The 19,959-nt window shown below is 57.3% G+C and overlaps 2 protein-coding genes across 2 annotated transcripts; one reads left to right on the plus strand and one right to left on the minus strand.

Moving 5' to 3' along the window:
• Positions 1-1,920: 1,920 nt before the first annotated feature.
• On the plus strand, positions 1,921-8,709 carry PFKL (phosphofructokinase, liver type). The gene is made up of 22 exons (XM_075032220.1): positions 1,921-2,040; positions 2,594-2,667; positions 2,768-2,845; positions 2,933-3,122; positions 3,319-3,484; positions 3,574-3,618; positions 3,705-3,813; positions 4,150-4,245; positions 4,326-4,418; positions 4,781-4,906; positions 5,020-5,084; positions 5,272-5,335; positions 5,422-5,568; positions 5,682-5,752; positions 5,867-5,954; positions 6,100-6,252; positions 6,405-6,569; positions 6,783-6,844; positions 7,207-7,318; positions 7,399-7,498; positions 7,633-7,738; positions 7,840-8,709. Exons 1-22 carry the CDS (start codon positions 1,953-1,955, stop codon positions 7,985-7,987), a joined length of 2,346 nt encoding a protein of 781 aa, XP_074888321.1. The 5' UTR covers positions 1,921-1,952; the 3' UTR covers positions 7,988-8,709.
• A 2,794-nt stretch (positions 8,710-11,503) lies between these two features.
• CFAP410 (cilia and flagella associated protein 410) lies at positions 11,504-17,526 on the minus strand. Its single transcript, XM_075032221.1, has 7 exons — positions 17,305-17,526; positions 17,046-17,064; positions 16,302-16,348; positions 15,278-15,507; positions 14,464-14,635; positions 13,706-13,799; positions 11,504-12,614 (listed from the first exon to the last, which is right to left on the minus strand). The coding sequence occupies exons 1-7, from the start codon at positions 17,379-17,381 to the stop codon at positions 12,489-12,491; spliced, it is 765 nt and encodes a 254-aa protein (XP_074888322.1). The 5' UTR covers positions 17,382-17,526; the 3' UTR covers positions 11,504-12,488.
• Positions 17,527-19,959: the final 2,433 nt, after the last annotated feature.

The raw sequence follows: 19,959 nt of genomic DNA on the forward strand, positions 1-19,959 counted from the left end.
CCCCGAGGCCAGGGCGGCGGGGGGACAGCTGCAGGAAGAGAAGGGAGGGATGGGGGGAAGCAGCCTCGCAGCACCCCGCTGTACCCGTCGGGGCCCGGGGCAGACGTCCAGCGCCGGTGGTCCCGACAAGTGCTGGTCTAGTGGGACCCCAATCCCCGGAAGGATGCGACCCTTGGGATGCAGCGTCCCCGCAGCCCCCGCAATGGGTTGGGGCGGGGGTGGTGGGGGGGTTGGGACCGAGAAACCCCTGGCTGGGCTTGGTCCGTACGTTTGGTTTTTAATGACACCTAAACCAATGAGAGATGAAAATTTAAAGAATACAAAGTTTATATTAAAATATCCAGATCGTCCCCCTGGCACAGCCTGGGGCGGTATGTACAGACACGGCAGCGCCTGCCATGGCACGGTATGGCACGGTATGGCACGGTATAGCACGCTGTGGCGTGGTATGGCACGGTATAACACGGTATGGCACGGTATAACACGGTATGGCACGGTATAGCACGCTGTGGCACGGTATGGCACAATATAACACGGTATGGCACGGTATAACACGGTATGGCACGGTATAGCACGCTGTGGCACGGTATGGCACGGTATAGCACGCTGTGGCAAGGTATGGCACGGTATGGCACGGTATAGCACGCTGTGGCACGGTATGGCACGGTATGGCACGGTATAACACGGTATGGCACGGTATACCACGCTGTGGCACGGTATGGCACGGTATAACACGGTATGGCACGGTATAGCACATTGTGGCACGGTATGGCACGGTATAACACGGTATGGCACGGTATGGCACGATATAACTCGGTATGGCACAGTATAACACGGTATGGCACGGTATAGCACGCTGTGGCACGGTATAAAACGGTATGGCACGGTATAACTCGGTATGGCACAGTATAACACGGTATGGCACGGTATGGCACGGTATAACTCGGTATGGCACAGTATAACACGGTATGGCACGGTATAGCACGCTGTGGCACGGTATGGCACGGTATGGCACGGTATGGCACGGTATAACACGGTATGGCACGGTATAGCACGCTGTGGCACGGTATGGCACGGTATAACACGGTATGGCACGGTATGGCACGGTATGGCATGGTATAACACGGTATGGCACGGTATAACACGGTATGGCATGGTATAGCACGCTGTGGCACGGTATGGCACGGTATGGCACGGTATAACTCGGTATGGCACGGTATACCACGCTGTGGCACGGTATGGCACGGTATGGCACGGTATAACACGGTATGGCACGGTATAGCACGCTGTGGCACGGTATAAAACGGTATGGCACGGTATGGCACGGTATAACTCGGTATGGCACAGTATAACACGGTATGGCATGGTATGGCACGGTATGGCACGGTATAACTCGGTATGGCACAGTATAACACGGTATGGCACGGTATGGCACGGTATAACACGGTATGGCACGGTATAGCACGCTGTGGCACGGTATGGCACGGTATAACACGGTATGGCACGGTATGGCACGGTATGGCACGGTATAACACGGTATGGCACGGTATGGCACGGTATAACTCGGTATGGCACGGTATAACACGGTATGGCACGGTATGGCACGGTATAACACGGTATGGCACGGTATAGCACGCTGTGGCACGGTATGGCACGGTATAACACGGTATGGCACGGTATGGCACGGTATAACACGGTATGGCACGGTATGGCACGGTATAACTCGGTATGGCACGGTATGGCACGGTATTACTCGGTATGGCACGGTATAACACGGTATAACACGGTATGGCACGGTATGGCACGGTCTGGCGCGTCACGACTGCGGGAAGAGGCGTGGCCAAGCGGGGAGGGGCGTGGCCCCCCGGGGTGGCGGGGGCGTGGCCGCCGGCGGGGCGTGTCTCCGCGGGGGTGGGGGCGTGGCCGGCGGCGCCGGTGCCGGGAGCGCAACGATGGCGGCGGCGGCGGAGCTGGAGCGGCTGCGGATGGCGGGGGCCGGCATGGCCATCGCCGTCCTCACCAGCGGCGGCGACGCGCAAGGTGGGGTCCGGCGGGAGGGGGGAGGAGGAGGAGGAGGATGAAGGGCGGGGGGGCAGCTCGTCCCCGGTCCCGCCCCGTGGGTGCTGCGTGTCCGTGTCTGCCCGGCTCCGCGGGGGCCTCCGGGCGCGCAGCGGGAACGCGGCCCACTCTCCTCCCCGGACGCCCGGGGCGGGGGAGCGGGCAGGCGGGGGACACCCCTCCCTCGTGTTTCCACCCCACGGGGGTAGGGTCGGTGCGTCCTACCCGCGGCGCATCCCCATCCCCATCCCCCCCCCGGAACACCCTCCGTGGGATGTCACGGGCCCCACGGGGGAAGCCCCACGGTGGGGTCCCCCCCACCCGGGCATAAGCAGCTATTTCCAATATGTCTTGCTCTCGGGCGGTTGCTCATCTGCAGCTCTCACCCGTGCACTGAGTTTCCCCGGTCTCTGCCTGTGTGGGACCTCGCCCTCCCCCCACTCGAGGGGACACTTCGAGGTCACCTGTAGGACCCGGTCCCCTGTGGGCCACGGGGTCCCTCGGGGCCATCCCGGCTCACGTCTCACCTTTCCAGGGATGAACGCCGCCGTCCGCGCCGTCACCCGCATGGGGATATACGTGGGAGCCAAGGTCTTCCTCATCTATGAGGTTGGGATAACCCCCCTCCCCACTCCCCATCACAGGTAGGGGGGAATGGCCCCCCCCAGTGCCAGGGTACCCCTCACCTCCACCCCCCACTTCTCCGCAGGGCTACGAGGGGCTGGTGGAGGGGGGAGACAACATCAAGCAAGCCAACTGGCTCAGCGTCTCCAACATCATCCAGCTGGTGAGGATCACCGGTGCAGCCGTGGGACCCCCAAATCCCCCCCGAAACCTGCGTGACGAGCTGTGTACTCCCCTCCTCTCTCTCCAGGGCGGGACAGTGATTGGCAGCGCCCGCTGCAAAGCCTTCACCACCCGCGCAGGCCGGCTGCGGGCCGCCCGTAACCTGGTGGAACACGGCATCACCAACCTCTGCGTCATCGGCGGGGACGGCAGCCTGACGGGCGCCGACATCTTCCGTTCTGAGTGGGGTGGGCTGCTGGAGGAGCTGGTCCGAGATGGTGGGTGAACCCCCCTCCCAAAACCCCTGGGTGGGTAGAGCTGAAAGCATTCAAGGGATGTTGAGGTCCAGAGGTCCACTCCATCACTGTGACCCCCAGGGAGGGCTGGGCTCCTCCGCTGCAGGATCCAGCCTGATGCTGTGGGGGGACAGGAGCACCCTAAAATGGCTGGTGACACGGCCGTCCCCCCCCCCAGGGCAGATCAGCGAGGAGGTGGCGCGGGACAACTGCCACCTGAACATCGTGGGGCTGGTGGGCTCCATCGACAACGACTTCTGTGGCACTGACATGACCATCGGCACTGACTCAGCGTTGCACCGCATCATGGAGGTGATCGATGCCATCACCACCACAGCACAGAGGTGAGCGGGCTGGGGGCTGGGTGCCAGGTGCTGGATCCACCCTGGGCATCGCACCCACCCTCCTTCTCCTCCCACCCATGTCCTTGCAGCCACCAGCGGACGTTCGTGTTGGAGGTGATGGGTCGCCACTGCGGGTAAGACCCTACGCGTGGGGAAGCCCATCAGTGGGACGGGATGCCACGTTTCGGGACTGGTGCTGCCACCGCCGTGTCCCCCCCAGGTACCTGGCACTGGTGTCTGGCTTGGCTTCAGGCGCCGACTGGCTCTTCATCCCCGAATCCCCTCCAGAGGACGGCTGGGAAGACCTCATGTGCGAGAGGCTTGGGGAGGTGAGGCGGGGACGGGGGGGTCCTACAATCCCATCCCCCTTTTCTCCCCAGAGAGTCCCCGCAGGCACCCGGGCTGAGCCCCGCGGCCGCTGCCTGGCCCCTGCGAAGCTTCGGGAGCTCCCACCATTGTCCCTGTGAAATGGGGCACTCAGCCGAGCGCAAATCCAGCCCTTGCGTGCCAGGGGCAGTGCTGGCTCGGGGGCTTGGCCGCCCAGAACCTGAGCCGCCCCCCCAGGCAGCAGCCAACAGCGGGTAGCTGGGGGAAGGATGCTCAGACTTGGCCACCGGTGAGTTTTGGCTAAGCCACGGTGGCTGTTTTCCTCCCCATCGCGCCAGACGCGCAGCAGAGGGTCGCGGCTCAACATCATCATCATCGCGGAGGGCGCCATCGACCGCAGCGGCAAACCCATTTCCTCCAACTACGTGAAGGACGTAAGCGGCCACTCCAGCACCTGCTCTGGCACCCGCGGTGGCCGGCGGGTCCTCGGCGTGACGTTCGCTCTTCCCTGCAGCTGGTGGTGCAACGCTTGGGCTTCGACACGCGGGTCACCGTCCTCGGCCACGTGCAACGTGGAGGGACCCCGTCAGCCTTTGACCGCGTGCTGGTAGGTCTTGGGGGGGATTCAAGGAGGGGGTCACCCTGCAGAAAGGAGCAGGCAACTGGGCAACCCTGATTCTGCCCGTTGCAAAGGACTCGCCCGCTGGGATGAGGCTCAGACGGTCCCTGCGGTCTTGGGCCCGCTGTGCCGGGCAGAGCGATGTGCCCATTTCCCCTCATTTGCTGCAGATTTCATGGGTTTTTAAATAAAAGCAGCAGCTCTCTGACTGTAAAGCAGGCATGCAAGCAGCTGTACCAGTTTCCAAGCCCGTGGGACCATCCCTGTGTGAGCCTAGGGGAGCATCCCACCTGGCTGGCATGGGTGGCCCTGGTGTCAGGGGGGCGGTGGGTGCCCCTTTCCCTTTGCAGAGCAGCAAGATGGGGATGGAGGCGGTGATGGCGCTGCTGGAGGCCACGCCGGACACCCCCGCCTGCGTGGTGAGCCTCTCGGGGAACCAGTCGGTGCGGCTGCCGCTCATGGAGTGCGTCCAGGTGGTGAGTACCAGGGTTGGGGGGGGATCAGGCGTGCCAGCCCGCTGGGTGGGGGCCCCGCTCCCCTCCCTGCAAACCTGGGTGTCATGGTGCTGCATCTCTCTCCCCACCCCAAGACGAAGGATGTGCAGAAGGCCATGGATGAGAAGAGGTTTGAGGAGGCCATCCAGCTCCGTGGGAGGTGAGGAGCAGGGACTGGGATGGGGGGAGACATCCCTATGGGGTGGCCAAAAGGACATGCTGGGATGGGGGCTTCTCCTCGAAGGGGCAGACCAGAAGCAGCTCCTGCAGCCAGGAGGACATTCCCCCTGCCCGCAACGCCCCAGGGTCCAGGTGCGCCTCGGGGCCATGCCGCCTTGTCCTTGCAGGAGCTTTGAGAACAACTGGAACATCTACAAGCTGCTGGCGCACCAGAAACCTGCGCAGGAGAAGGTGAGGAGGGATGGGGATTGGCAGGGGACACTGTCTCCACCCTGGGGACACGTACCAACGTGCTCTCCCCATCCCTGTCCCTGCAGAGCCCCTTCAGCCTCGCCATCCTGAATGTGGGTGCCCCTGCCGCCGGCATGAATGCTGCCGTCAGGTCGGCCGTGCGGATCGGCATCTGCCAGGGACACACCGTCTACGTAGTGAGCGACGGCTTCGAGGGCTTGTCCAAGGGGCAGGTGAGGGGGACGGTGAGCCTGGGTGCCATGGGTTTCCCCGGGGGATGGGTTTGGGCTTGGAGGGGGGTGGTGGGGTGCTCCCCCACCCCAAAATCGAGCGCTGCTGCTTGCAGATCCGTGAGGTGGGCTGGCACGACGTGGCAGGCTGGCTGGGACGCGGCGGGTCCATGCTGGGCACCAAGCGGTAAGCACAGCACCAGGGGGGCGAGGGGATGTAGCAGAGGGGATGCTGCTGTCCCCTGGGATTGCGGGGACCCCGTCCTTACCCTGTGGTCTCTTCGCCCCTTTGCCACCACAGGACTCTGCCCAAGACCTGCATGGAAAAGATCGTGGAGAATGTGCGGAAATTCAACATCCAGGGGCTGCTGGTCATCGGGGGGTTCGAGGTGCGGGGGAACCCTCAGCCCTGTTTCGGTGGGGGCCAGGGCAGGCTGTCAGCATCCCAAGCGGTGCAGGCACCCCAAGCCATCCCTTTTGGGATGTGGATCCGGCCCCGGGGCCAGCATCTCCCCAGCCCTTGGCTGCTTGCAGGCATACGAGGGGGTGCTGCAGCTGGTGGAGGCCCGCGGGCAGTACGAGGAGCTGTGCATCATCATGTGCGTCATCCCTGCCACCATCAGCAACAACGTGCCCGGGACCGACTTCAGTCTGGGCTCAGACACGGCCGTCAACGCAGCCATGGAGGTGAGGGACAGGGTTGGGAGGGACAGCTCACAGGGTCATCCCGCTCCACCAGCTCCCATCGTGTTTTGGGATGACATGTGGGAATGAACCAGCATCCCATCCCAGGCAGCAAAGATGGGTTTTCCTGGTGTGACCTCCCCTTCTCCCGGCAGAGTTGTGACCGCATCAAGCAGTCAGCCTCGGGCACCAAGCGCCGCGTCTTCATTGTGGAGACGATGGGGGGCTACTGTGGGTACCTGTCGACCGTCACCGGCATCGCGGTGGGCGCCGACGCCGCCTACGTCTATGAAGATCCCTTCACCATCCATGACCTGAAGGTGAGCGGGACAGCAGCTGCTTTCTGGCAGCATCATTTTGGGTAAAATAAGAAGGAACACTGGGAAAAGGAGGGCTCTGGGGCAGGGCAGGATTTGGAGGAACATGGCCAAGCCCCATGAAGACGCTGGGTTGATGTTAGTGGCACTTGCATCTGAACGAGAGGACCAGAGGGACCCAGGATGGCTGCCAGCATCCTGGTGTTCATCTTGCAGGCCAACGTGGAGCACTTGACCGACAAAATGAAGACGGATATCCAGAGAGGGCTGGTGCTGCGGTGAGTTGGGGACCCTTGGGGACATTTGCTGAAAAACCCAGCCCCGTGGCGGGGAGCGAGGCCAGAGCTGAGCCCTTCCTGTGGCCGGAGAGGGTCCCCGGGCGCAGTGGGGTTCAGCATGGTGGGCGCATGGCATCCCGCCTGGGGATGCCATGCTTAGCCAGGGGGACAGTCCTGCGCTAGATGCCTCTGCTGCCATCCCCACCCCGGCCCCAGGGTCCTGCTGGGGAGACGGGCTGGGGCTCTGGGCCTCAGGACTACAAAACAGCAAAAAAAAAGGTGTTTAGGGGAGCATGGAGGGACGCCCTGAGGATGCCAGATTAAGGAGTAGCCCCCCCAATCCCGTCCCTCTGCTCGCCCAGCAACGAGAAGTGCCACGAGCACTACACCACAGAGTTCCTCTACAACCTCTACTCCTCCGAGGGCAAAGGTATCTTCGACTGCAGGATTAATGTCCTGGGCCACCTCCAGCAGGTACGGGGGATGGGGCCACACGGGCAACCACTGTCCCCAAGAGCCGGGTGGGCTTGACATCACCATTTCTCTGCCCCCAGGGAGGAGCCCCAACCCCCTTTGACCGCAACTATGGGACCAAGCTGGGAGTGAAGGCGGTGCTGTGGATGTCGGAGAAGCTGCAGGAGGTCTACCGCAAGGGTGAGCTGAGGGCTGGGGGTCCCGTGGTGGAGTGGGAGGCGGGAGGCTGGTGGCACTCAGCAGCCCCTGCTGCTCTTGGCTCGGCCACTCGGCCCCCGGCGAGGTGGCCATGGTCGGCTGTGTCCCCCTCCCAGGGCGCGTGTTTGCCAACTCAGGTGACTCTGCCTGCGTGATCGGGCTCAGGAAGAAGGTGGTAGCCTTCAGCCCTGTGACAGAGCTCAAGAAAGTCACTGATTTTGAGTAAGTCCCTGTCCCCATGCCCCAGCGGTTCACCAGGTCCTGGGGGGACCTTCCTGGGTCATCCCCAGGGTCACTTGAGAGCCGCATCCCCCCCTGCACAGGCACAGGCTGCCCCAGGAGCAGTGGTGGCTGAACCTGCGGCTGATGCTGAAGATGCTCGCCAACTACCAGATCAGCCTGACCGAGTATATCTCAGGGAAGATGGAGCACGTCACCCGCCGCACGCTCAGTATCGAGAAGGGCTTCTAGTTCCACCAGCCTGAGCTGTAGTCCCCCTCCGCGTCCACTCCATCCCCACGTGCTGCTCGGGGAGCACCGGGTCCCCCCCTGTTCTCAGTAGCCCTGTAGCTTTGCCATCGACCCCTTAAAGCAGGCAGAGCCTGATCCCAGCTCCCAAAATAGCACAGTCCTGCCCCAAATCGCTGGTCCAGGATCTGGTCCCTGTGCAGATGCAGAAAAGAGATGTTGCTAGAGCCCAGCTGCACAGCCCAGACCCTTAATCTTCCCTTAACAGTTTATTCCTATTATTTAATGATGGGGTATCTTGATTCCTTATCTAGCGGCTTGACCGCCTGAGCCAACTGCTGCTTTTAGTTGCCCGCCCTGCGTGTGGGAGGGGAGCTGAGGAGGATGCGGCACCATCCCAGAGCGGGTAAGGGCTGGTACTGAGGGCTTTTGGCTGCCCCGTGAGCCCCAGTAAAGCTCCATCCTCCCATGGTGTTTGCTCAGTGGGGTGTCTCGAGGGCTCAGCGCAGAGCACCAGTCCTTGGCAAGCCCTTCTTCCCCGGCCACCTCGCATGACGCTTGGCTGCGACTGTCACCGTGTGGCCCCGGGTGCCGCCGACGGGGCCATGCCCATCATCTCATGGCTGCTCTGTGACCCCCCAAATCTTGTACCGTTCGCGGCGCTGCTCTCCTCCTCTAGAGATAAAACCTGCTGGAGCCAAACCTGCCTTGCTGGAGAGTGATCGTTGCATGCCGAGTCCCCATGGGGAGGAATGGGGGGACAGACCTGGGGTTAGGATGGGGGTGAGCAAAGCCAGATGGTTTGCCAGAGCCAGATTAATGCCAGGCTAGGATCTGCTTAATGCATCCTCAAAGCCTGGGAGAGTGGGATCACAGGCGCCCTCTCCCTGGTTGGGCAGCAGTGGGTGCAAGGTCAGCATCCTTCTGCAGGCAGACTTCGCAATCCCAGAGAAAAATTGCTTCTCCCTTGTTTTGGTTCCCACCTTCAAAGAAAGCGCAGAAGTGATTTATCAAGGCAATGTGTTTGTTTGTTAAGGCAGTTTCTCAGGGCGGCTGCCAAGTGTGCCGGCTCCCGCGTGCAGCACTTGGGCTTGGCTGAGCTCCGCCACGCTCGGCCGATGCCAGACGGCTGCGCGTAGCCCCTTTCCCAGGCTGCTTTCCTCCTGGGCTTTCGGCTGATGGCTCCAGCCTCTGGGATATTGCCAGCATGAGGATGTGTCACAGTCTTTTGGGTTGAACGTGCAGTTGTTTCTTCACCTCCTTGGAGTTGTCCCCAAGTGACAAATCCCCCTTGATTTCAGTGCTTTTCCTCTAGCTGGCCACATTACTTGTTTTAGGCTCTGGAGGAAGATTATAATTGTTTTATCTTCCCTGCTAGAGTTGGACACGCAGATAAATAGCAGACCTTGCTTATGGAGGTAGCATCGCTGCTATTCCTGGACAAGTACCTGCTCTGGGGACCGCAGGCACAGACCTGGTTGCTCATCCCAATGCTGGGAAGGCAGTGGGTGGGAAATGGGCTCTTCCACCATCCCATGTGCCGCTCTCAAGGATCCCCAACCAGCTCCCAAGTGAGACCCACCCCGATCAGCCACAGACTGCCACATCACGGTGGTCCCACACGCCTGCCTCACCGTCAGCCTCTGGGAGTCCCTGAGGATGGTTTGAACATGAGTCGTGCTGGATCTGTGCCTGCGGGCAGACAGCCGTTGGCATCTTCCACGACCGGGAAATGTCTGCCCTCCCGCTCCATATTCCCCACTGAGGCAGGTCAGGGCAAAAGCAGGTCATGCCAAAAAGCCCTGCGGTTGTACCGTAGCCCAGATGGAGCCTCATGCCCAGGTGCAGCTGGCAGGCCCTGGGCATTCGGCTCCTCTCCAGAACGCCTTTTCTCCAGCCTGGCAGTCTCGGCAGCAGGCAGGACACCAGAGGGGCTGGCATGGCACAGCAGCCCTCCAGCAGCCAGGTTTAGGGTGTGAATGGGGAAGGGGGTGTCCCCACACTCGGACCAGCTGTACATTTGCATGCACTTGGGGACAGGGATCACTGCAGCCCTAACACCTCATTTCCACCCAAAAAAAAAATAATCCTGGAGCGCCAGATTCCTGGGGGGAGATGAACAGGCACAGCCCCTGCATTCCATGGGGGGTAACCACCCCGTGCCCTGCAAGGATGAGCAGGAGGGGACATGGTGACTGTGCACCCAGGCTCCCCGGTACATCCAGCCCAGCCCTGGCTTCCCCTTGTCCCCAGAGGGAAGGCAGAGCAAAAAGCCACGAGCATCTCACAGCAGAAAGACTGCCAGGTCCCCAGAGCGAAGAGGTGTGAGCCAAAGGGGCCAGCCTCCCCCGGGGCTGTGCCGAAAGTGAGTGGGATGCCGCGGGGTCACCCTGCAAGGAGTGGTCGGGAGCATCAAGGGCAGCTTGCCTGGCAGCGGGACCACCGGCACCAGCCGATTATGACAAGCATGGCACGTAGGCGGCAAGCTCTGCTCAGGGACTGTCGTGCCATCGGAAATTAACAGCCCAACTTCTCCAGTGGAGAGGGGAGCAGCCTCAGGCCACAGCGATTGCTCCATTAACCACCCTCACCACAAACGAGCCCCGATGACAAATGATGACGCTTGCTTTGATCACTCTCCTCCCAGCTAAGCTGGGGGGTTTGGCATACCCAAACTGCAGCTCCCCCCCATCCCCTGACAAGGCAGCCAGGTGCGACTTCTGCCACCGAGCAGGCTGCCGAAAGAGCCTGGGAGAGGACTTGCACTCAGCACAAGGGCAAGATACAAACAAGATGACGGGTAAGTCTCTCGGGCCCTGGCTGTCAAGGGAAGTCTGGTCTATTATAAATCACACTGGCCATTTAAATGCAGCTGGGTTTAACGCAAAAGGCAAGAACTAGGTCATGTGAGGAGTTAAAGGCATCAGCAATCTTCATCCAATCCATGAGTGTCAAACTGTGCCCCCTCCCACCAAGGTCAAGTAAACAGGCTTGTGGACACAGGGCTGTCACCATCCCTGAGGAGCATTCCTTGTTCCTTCCCAGCCGCACGACCTGGCACGCAGGGGCTCGGACACCTGTACAAATGGGGAGAGTGGGGACATGGAAAGGCCACACTGCCCTACATGGCACTGGGGTCCACAGCAGCACAGGGGGTTCGTGTCCTACGTCTCAGGGGCCATCCTCCTGCCCCAGCAGGCTTTGCACCTCCACACAAGCAAGCCAGCTTTGCTCATCATCTCTTTGGCTTCCTACGCTTGTGGCTGCAAGAAGGTTCCCAAATAGCACAGCGCCTTTGAAAAGCAGCCCCTGCAGCAGCTCAGTGCAGTATCAACCAGCACCGGAGGCGGGCGAGCCATTTCACGGGTCCAGTGAAGCGGGAAGGCGCAGGGGCCCACAGCCCTCCTCCTGCTCCAGCAGGGTTAACAATGCAAGCCCTGAACCAGACGTAATGGAGCAATGCCCAGAGTCAGTTGTTCTCACTATGTTTGCTGAACCCCAGCCACAACTTACACATCCTAGAGGGATAATTGGTTTTATTTGGTATGTCACAACATTTTAGTTTGTATTTAACAGCTCTACAAAATCTTAGTAAATGCAGCTTTTTCAGTTAAAGAGAAATGCCACCCCTGATGTCTGCGCAAGCCGGACTGTAACACTTGGCTTGTTTTCTCCTAACTGCAAAACGCACAGGGGCTTTTTACTCTGACATTCAGTTTCCTTAAGCTGCTCTAATGCCTGCAGGGGCACGTGGGGGTAAGAGTACAGCTGAGCATTCAGGATGTGGGAGAAAGTAATTTCTGTTTCACCTAGGTTGCACTGAGCTTTTCTTTGGGCCACCTGACCACCAAGTCAGATGCTGCATGCGCTAACAAGGACCAGGGGAAGTCAGGAGGTGAAGATAAATTAAGAATTTGACATTGACCTTCACAATCTGCACCAGACAGTTCTTGGTGATCATTTCAGGCAGTGTCTCCCCAACAGACTTCACAAAAACAAATCTTTGTGGCAGAAACTGCCTTTCAAGTCTGCTACACACAAAGACAGGCTGGCCAAGGGTGAGTCTGACAGGGAGCCACCGACAAAGAGCGACCTTTCCAGATGTCAGCAGGCTTTGCCATCCCCCTTTGATTGCACAGCACAGCAGCACCTCGCACAGCAGCACCTCTCACTGCAGCCCTGCTCACTTTTGCGTTGCTGATTCGTCTGCAGCTCCCATCAAACAGCCCCAGTGACACGAGATGCAAACGTTAACGGAGCCTGCTATACAAGCAGGAAAGCTCCCGAGAGCCGGGTCAGCTGCTGCCAGCCCCAGCGTGATATGCACAGCCAGGGGTGATGTCAGGAGCTACAGGGGCGGCCAGCAGCACCCCATCCCAGCCCCTCTGCAGAGAAAGCATAGCAGGAACACCGAGGCTTTGGCTGCAGCCAGGCATGTGTGGGCAGAATGGTGCTGCAAGTCTGGGGCTGGCGGGTGCTCCAGGGATGTTTGTAATGGGCACCATCACTCCTCCTGCAGCTCCTTCTTCTGCAAGGCCTGGAGCCTCCTCCCCACCGTCTGCTGGATGATCTCCAGACTCTCTGCATCCAGTTCCTTCATAAGAAGCAGGATGGCATTCAGGACATTGTTCTGTCGGGACGAGAGAGACACTGCTTTATACAAGCATGTCAACGCCAGCCCAGAAAAGGACACTTGATTTTCAAAGAGCTGCTCTTTCTAGGAACTCCACTACCACCACCACCACCACCACCAGCAGTTTGCAACAGACACCTGCAGCTACAGGGACAGAACAACTAAGCCCTTGGGGCAAACATGGGCAGAGACTGCATGTAGCTAACTGGAATGCAGGACAAACCCGTCCACCCAGTCCTGCACAGACTGCCCACATGCCTCTGGCTCCTGGCCACCCTCCCAGCTGGCTTCTCTAAGGAAAAGCGCATTCAAGAGCAGCTGCCCTCTCTCTCCAGCGTGACCGCATGTAGGATGGGAAAGGACACGAACCTTCTGATCTGAGGAATAAGAGCTGGTAGAATTGCAAAAGCAAGAGCTGGAAGGAACCTTTGAAGGCCCCCCCAGCCCAACCCTCCCACCAAGGCAGGACTTCTGCCAACACCAGACCATGGCTCTGTCAAACCATGTATTGAAAAACTCCAGGGAGAGATTCCACAGCCTCTCTAAATAACTGTCCTTCTAGGGAAAATCTTTTTCCTAACATCCAACCTGAACCTCCCAGCTACAATGCGTAGCCATTTCCCCTTCTTTAATGTTTTCTTTTCCCGAAGGCCAGGTAGTACTCACGCTGCTGCAAAGCAATACACTCAAGTATGCTTAAAACATGAATGAAAGAGAGATCGCAGGTAACTGATATCAGAATGAGGCAGAACGTGGTCTAGATCTCACTCTGGCCTTCCTGTACCAACTGAAGGCACTGAACCCAGCAGACAGCAATTCTCAGCTTGAACAGCCAAGATGCATGAGATTCATCCAAGGCTACACCATGGAGGGGGCTGAGGAACCACCTAAGCTTTCAGTTCAGCAGTCTCTGCCAGGCCAACAGTCTACTGGCTGCATTTCAGCCACTGCCCAACTTAGCGCAACCACAGCGCAGGGACACACTTGAGCTCGTATAGACAGATCAAGAGGACAAACTCCATCAGGCTTTCTTTATATTGCATGACGTCTTAAAGATGAAAAGCAATTTGGTCTTTAAAGATACTCACTCTCCTCTTTCGGTTGCAGTCTGTCTCTCGAGGTGAAAAGGAGGAAAACTTATCCCTGGGAACAGGCTTCATACCAAGCTCCTCTCGAATTTTGCTAAAGAAGGGGAGGAAGAGCAAATGTTATGATGACAGCTGGGAGAACCTTACTCTGCCAGGCCAATACTTTCTAATCATGGGCAACCATGGAAGAAGTACCTAGCTGAAGGACTCAAGGCACACCTGTTCACATGTCACCACTGCCTACAGACCACGACACCCCAAGCAAAACTCCCACATGTAGCAAGAGCCTCACAGCTATAAAATGTAAACAAGCATGCTGCCACAAGGAGTCTGCTCGCAGCCCCACCTGGGACAACAGATACCCATGCCCAATGCTAGCTGGGACTGCAGACCATGTAACACTGCACTTGAACAACACGTGTCACAGCACTGACCTGTGCCAAAGCACGTCACAGAAGCAGAGCTAAGCAGGAATGGACTGGAGCTCATACTTCAGAGAGGATCCATCTCTCTCTGCACATGCAGCTGACACACTTGAGAGTAAGTACCCACCTACAGAAGAGCCTGTTTTGCCGATACAGAACAAGACCCACAAGTGCTATTAAACCAGCACAGCTCCATCACAGTAACTGGAACAACAGGAATTTGCACCAGCTGCAGGCCTGGCCCATGGAATATCAGGGTTGGCTGGCTGGGTCCTTTCATGCTACACGCGAGTTCAGCCCAGAAATCCTAACAGCTCACAAGCTAGCCCTCACTTTGTCTCCTCCAGACTGAAGTTCAGCAGTTCACTCTCAGTCTCTGTTGTGGATTCAGCAGCACTGGATTCAACGGACTCAGGGCAGCCATTCTCCACATTCCTCCTCGCTGGTGGGGCTGTGATCTCCTCGCCATCAACCAGGGCCTGGGACAGTTCTTCCTCTGTCACAGCTGCAAAAGCCAAAACAAAAGCCTGCTGCAATGAACTCAAGCAGCCTAGAAAGACAGCATCTGTAATGGGGCAGGTACTGCTGCTGCAGAGCCATACTGCAAGGGTCTGGTCCAAAAATCATCCTTTGTACTGGCCTTTTGCTTTCATCCTCCTCCTGCAGTAAAACATGCACAGGAGAACACTGGCAGCTGTCACCAGTCTCTCAAAGTGGGAAAGATAACAGGGAGGGACGCAAACATGTTTTGCCATTTCTTGCCTCTGGAGAAGGCTCCAAAAGCCACCAAATTACTGCTACCAGACAGAAAAGCTTCTCATTTTTTTACAACAGCAGATCCAATTACAGAATCCTTGTTTTGCCACAGCAAAGGAGAGAGCTCTAAAAAAAAAAACACCGCCAATTAGTGGTACTGTCTCAGCTATAACGAGGCGCTCTCAGTCCCGCTAGTGTTAGCTCTGCAGGGAAGGGAAGGGAGAAAGCAGCTTAGAAGTGGTAGATCTTGCAGAGGGGATGCTCAACCTCCAATACATCCTGACTCAAGGAAGAGTCAAAGGATGCCTTAAAGAGAGGAACAAAGACATCACTGGTTTCCAGTTCACCCTGCCCATGGCTTAGGGCTGTTCGTTTACCTGCAAACACCCACCTTGGTTATCAAGCTTCTGCAGGCTGGGTAGGTTACGCAGCACTGTCATTCGGTAGCGGTGGGGGTCCGACCCACAACAGGGATTTTCTGACAGCCACAGGACCCTCAGCCGGGGTAGGTTTTTGAGGTAGAAGAGCTCATTTAGGCTTGCAATGTTGTTCTTCCTCAGATAGAGTTCGCTCAGATTCTGGCACTGATTCAGCGGCTCTAGGTCCGAGATGCCATTCACACTGAAGAGAGATCGCAGGATCAAGCAAGCCCATCCCTCCCTCGCTGTACTGTTCACGTGGGAGTACAGCCCCTGTAGCTCAGCAGCTTTCCAGCCCCCTTTCCTGCAACAGTTTCACTGAGGAGCCTCTCCCCAGCCCAGCATGGCATGGCAAGAGACATTTGGGGCCTATGGCTTATAGCATTTCATCTTTTTAAACAGAAGAAAGAATTAAAAAAGCAGGCTCTCCTCTCTGCTGAAGATGACAAACAGCCTTTCCTTCCTCCAAACACCCATCACACTTGCACCCTTTCCTGTAGGGGTTCCTCAGACACATTGAAGGAGACCCCACTAAGATTTCCAAGCTAAAAAGCTCAAATTTGCAGACAGCACTGGCTCCGTGGGATCCGCAGGACTGGGGAAAGATGGGTGTGTTACAGGGAGGCTTATGGAAATTAAAAGCTCTGCAAGATCCACGAAGCATTTCAACAAGTAATCTGCAAACTGGCCGCATACAGAGGCCTAGAAGATCCCCATCCAAACTACAGAATAGGACTTAGGAAGCAACAATCCTAAGAGGTTTTAACACTTCTTGAAACCGGGATTATTTTCTCAAGTAGCAAAGGGAAAGGTGCAGAGGAGCTAGCAGAAGAATAATCATTTCTGCATCTCTGCTGCTTGAGAAATTGGGCATGAAGAGCCAGTCAGCTCAGACACACAACCACGGAAAGGTGGTAAGAAACCAAGGGCCAAGCCACAGCCCCATAAGAAAGGCGATTTCCCTGCCCCCTCCAAGGCTGGCAGCCTGACATTCACCTGAATGTGATCACCTCGATGTTGGGCAAATCCCGGCATATCGATATCTGGGCAGGAAGAGACAGAAACAGCAAGTTGGCACTCCCAGAAAAAAATACATAAATAAAGGCAATTTAAATCACAAACAAGCAAGATAAAAGCAATAACAGGAATTTAGGTTTGCTTCAGTCTAACCCAAGCTTAACACCACCAGAGAGATTTGCTGCCACAGTCAGTGCAGAGTCAGCAGCTCCTCTGCCCAGGAGTGGAAGCGCAGACACCAGCCAGCATCACGCTGCTCTTCTGCTCCAGCAACTCTGCAGTCTCCAAGATGGTTTTCTAGCCACCGCACACAAGAAGGGATCTCTCTTACCCCGGAGAGCCCTCTCCTAACGAGAGGGCGTCATCTAACCAGATGAGGTAGGACTTGGGGTCCTGCTCTCCGTGCAGGGTTTCAGAGAGGAATTTTCCAAGCGCCCTCTGGAAACAACATCGAACTTTTTTTTTTTTTTGGTTATGAGATGCTAATCAATCCTGAAAAGCACTGCAGCTCGCTGGCAGCGGGCCAGCCCAAACCCAGGCCTGCGCCTTCCTCAGCGCCCCATCAACCCCATCCCCTTCCCCGCTCCGGCTGCCGGCCCAGGCTAAGGCTTCTCTAAGGGGTGCGGGGCCGGGGCTCGACAACGGCTGCCCCAACCGGGAGCCGTGGGACTCCTGCTCGCTGGCTCGTCCTGTCAGGATGGCAGAGGGCTGCCCGGTACTTACATCCGTCAGGCGGCTGCCCCTGCGGGAGGAGAGCAAGGGGGGGTGTCAGTGGCAGCACGGCAGGGCCCAGCGGCCCACCCGCTGCCCCCACGCCCGGCCTGCGCAGCCCCCGCGCCCCCACCAAAGCTGCTCTACCACGGCCCGCCACGAGCCTCGTTGTTCCCCCCCCCCCCCGCAACCTAGCCCTGCCTGCCCCCCCATACTCCGTCCCGGCCTGCCCGTGCCCGCCCGCCCCCGGGCCGCGCCCGCCGGCGCCCACCAGCAGTTGAGGCGGCGGACGCCATCGAGCGCGGCGGCCTTGGCCCGAGCCAGCACGGCCGCCCGCGTCAGCCTCATGGCCGGGCCGCGCCGCCGCCGCCGTCGCCAGGGGCGGGACCCGCCGCCCACGCAGGCTCCTCCCGGGCGGGCCGGGCCCAGGCACCGGAGCTCGGCGGGGCACTGCCCAGCCTTCCCTTCCCCTCCCCGTCCTGCCGCCGGGAGGGCGCCCCCGGAGCGCCGGCCGTGAGGCGGGGAGCAGCGGCAGCTCGCAGGCCCCTCCCCGGCGCTGCTGCTCGGGCTTTGCCCGCCCTGAATTTAGCTGTCTTGCCTGCGGTAGGCTGGGCGCCCGCCGGGGCTTCCCCAGGTGCAGTTTTATATAATTGCTTCATATATACATGTAAGTTTTATTATTCATTTTGTTACATCTTATTAGAGAATGTTTCATATGCATAGCTACGCCTTTATGGATATATATTTATATCTTAACTTCACACGTGAGCATATATACCCCTATATCTGTATCTGTATATGAAGTGTGCATAAATAAAACATACACTTATTTCTACACCACCTTATATATTAATACATAGAAATACAGGTAGCACTGCTGACTGCACCGACACCAGGAGCCCCAAGGCCAGACCTCCATCACAATTTGGGGTAAAATTGCTGTGCTATGCCTCCATTTTGTATCCTCAGGGCCTTAACACGCAGCTTTGGTGGCTGAACGGGGGTAGCTGAAATGAAAAGGCCCAGAGAAGCGGTGTGGTTAGCAAAGGCTTGCAGTCCAAAATAAGGGGTTAATGCAGAGTTTCCCAGTGTTTTTCTGCATGTTTCTGCCTTATTCAGCAACAGAAGTAACTGCAGGATAGAGGGTTGCGGTTATTTAGTTATTTACGCTGGTGTTTTGGTGCAGCGGTTCAAATACGTTGGAACTGAACCCTCCATTATGGTGGTGGTGATGGCCTTGTGCTGGGGAGAGGAGATGGGGTGGCATTGAGCTCCCTACCTTTCTTGTTCCCCCACTTCTGGATAAGCGAAGGGCCAAGAGATGCATTTATTGGGATCGATGGGCATGCACTTTTCAGGAAAAATGTGGGATAAACACGTTGGGCAGATCATGCCTCTGCATTTTCTTCTCAGCACTGGGCTGCCATCACACCCATGGACAGCTAGCCAGCCGGGACCTCTGGCTGGGAGGCCAGAGAGTGGGTGTTGCACTGAGGTTTTTAGAGTTTTTTAGCACTTGGAAGCAGCTGAAGCAATTTTTTGAGTTCTTGATTTTTCTGTATGCACCTGTTCACAGGCCAGCTGGCATGAGGTGGCTGCTGAGACACAGGATTTGGCTGCTTGGGCCATGTGTCAGTGAAGGCAGCTGCAGGATCTGAATCCTCGGTGTCACAGGAGGAACAGCAATGTACACGGCTTTGCAGTATTTTCGTTCTCCAAATCCCAGGCTGCTTTCACTTCCAGTGGAATATGGAAACACCTGAGCACACTTTCAACTGCCCGGCTGCACAATCCCAGCCCCACTGTTGGCAGCGAAGCCTGTCCCTGAAACAGGCTAAATAGATTAAGGAATCTTCTCTAGGTGCCACAGAGAGGTTTTCATACTCATCTTGCTGACAAAATTACAGTTCAGCCAGTTTAAACATACACATCCTCCTCTGTCTGCTCTGACTCCTCTCCTGCGACTGAAACATGCACAAAAGATTGTTTCATTCAGGTTAATTAAATAAAATCTATTTTAATCCCTAGTTTAATACTGCAAGTAGTATCAGCAATAATCTTGGGCAAATCTCCTCCCCGGTCTTTTAAAAAGGAGGAAGCTTAAATAATGCATATAGACTTGTGAAGCGTGTTAAAGTAGCAGCCTGAAGAGAAGAACAAAAGAACCACTGAGGTCTGGGACCACACAGCCTCGTAAGGCTGAGTAGGATCACCTACAATCCCTGGCATGTCCACCTCCTGCTCGCAGCCCTGCAGTGTCATCTAAAAGATTTTTCAAGGCTCCAGTGCAGAGATTGAAACTCCCCACCACGACCTCCCCAGGCTCTCAGCTTGTCTTGTACTCAGCCGTGATGAGGTCCGACTCGCCCATTAATTCATGGTGGCAGGTTGTTGCTCGCTTCTCAGCTCCATATGAACAAGAGACCGAAAAGCTCTTTGTATGCTTGGGCTCATATCTAGAGTATCTTCAGTTTGGTCTGCCCTACATGGTAGCCACACGTTCTCTTCCCAGCTCTATATATCAGTGTTCTATATAATGAACCTATTATCGCTTGTTTAATTGCTTTGTGGAGGGTCCAGGAAAGCCAATTCTTCCCCATAATCCATATGTGTATTTTCTCATTTCAGAAGAGCTCTCATTTCTGATCAGTGGCTTTTGCTGTGACCCGTGATTCCTCCACGCAGGGTATCACAGCTTACTTGCAATGCCCACAGCAGCTTCAGAAAGAGGTGCTTTGAACTGCTGAGCATCCTGGCTACTAAACCGAACCTTGCCCAGACGTGCTATGGGATTGCTGTTGGTGTGTGAGTCACGGCCAAGGGAATTTGAAGGAGCTGGGAACTGCCACTGATAATGATGACAAGAAGTGCTGCTGGTAGTAGTCCTGAGTGTCATTGTTGCTGCCAGGATCAGCACCTGCCCCTG

The sequence above is a fragment of the Buteo buteo genome, chromosome 7 (assembly GCF_964188355.1).
Source record: "Buteo buteo chromosome 7, bButBut1.hap1.1, whole genome shotgun sequence".
In the NCBI taxonomy this organism is placed as follows: Eukaryota; Metazoa; Chordata; class Aves; order Accipitriformes; family Accipitridae; genus Buteo; species Buteo buteo.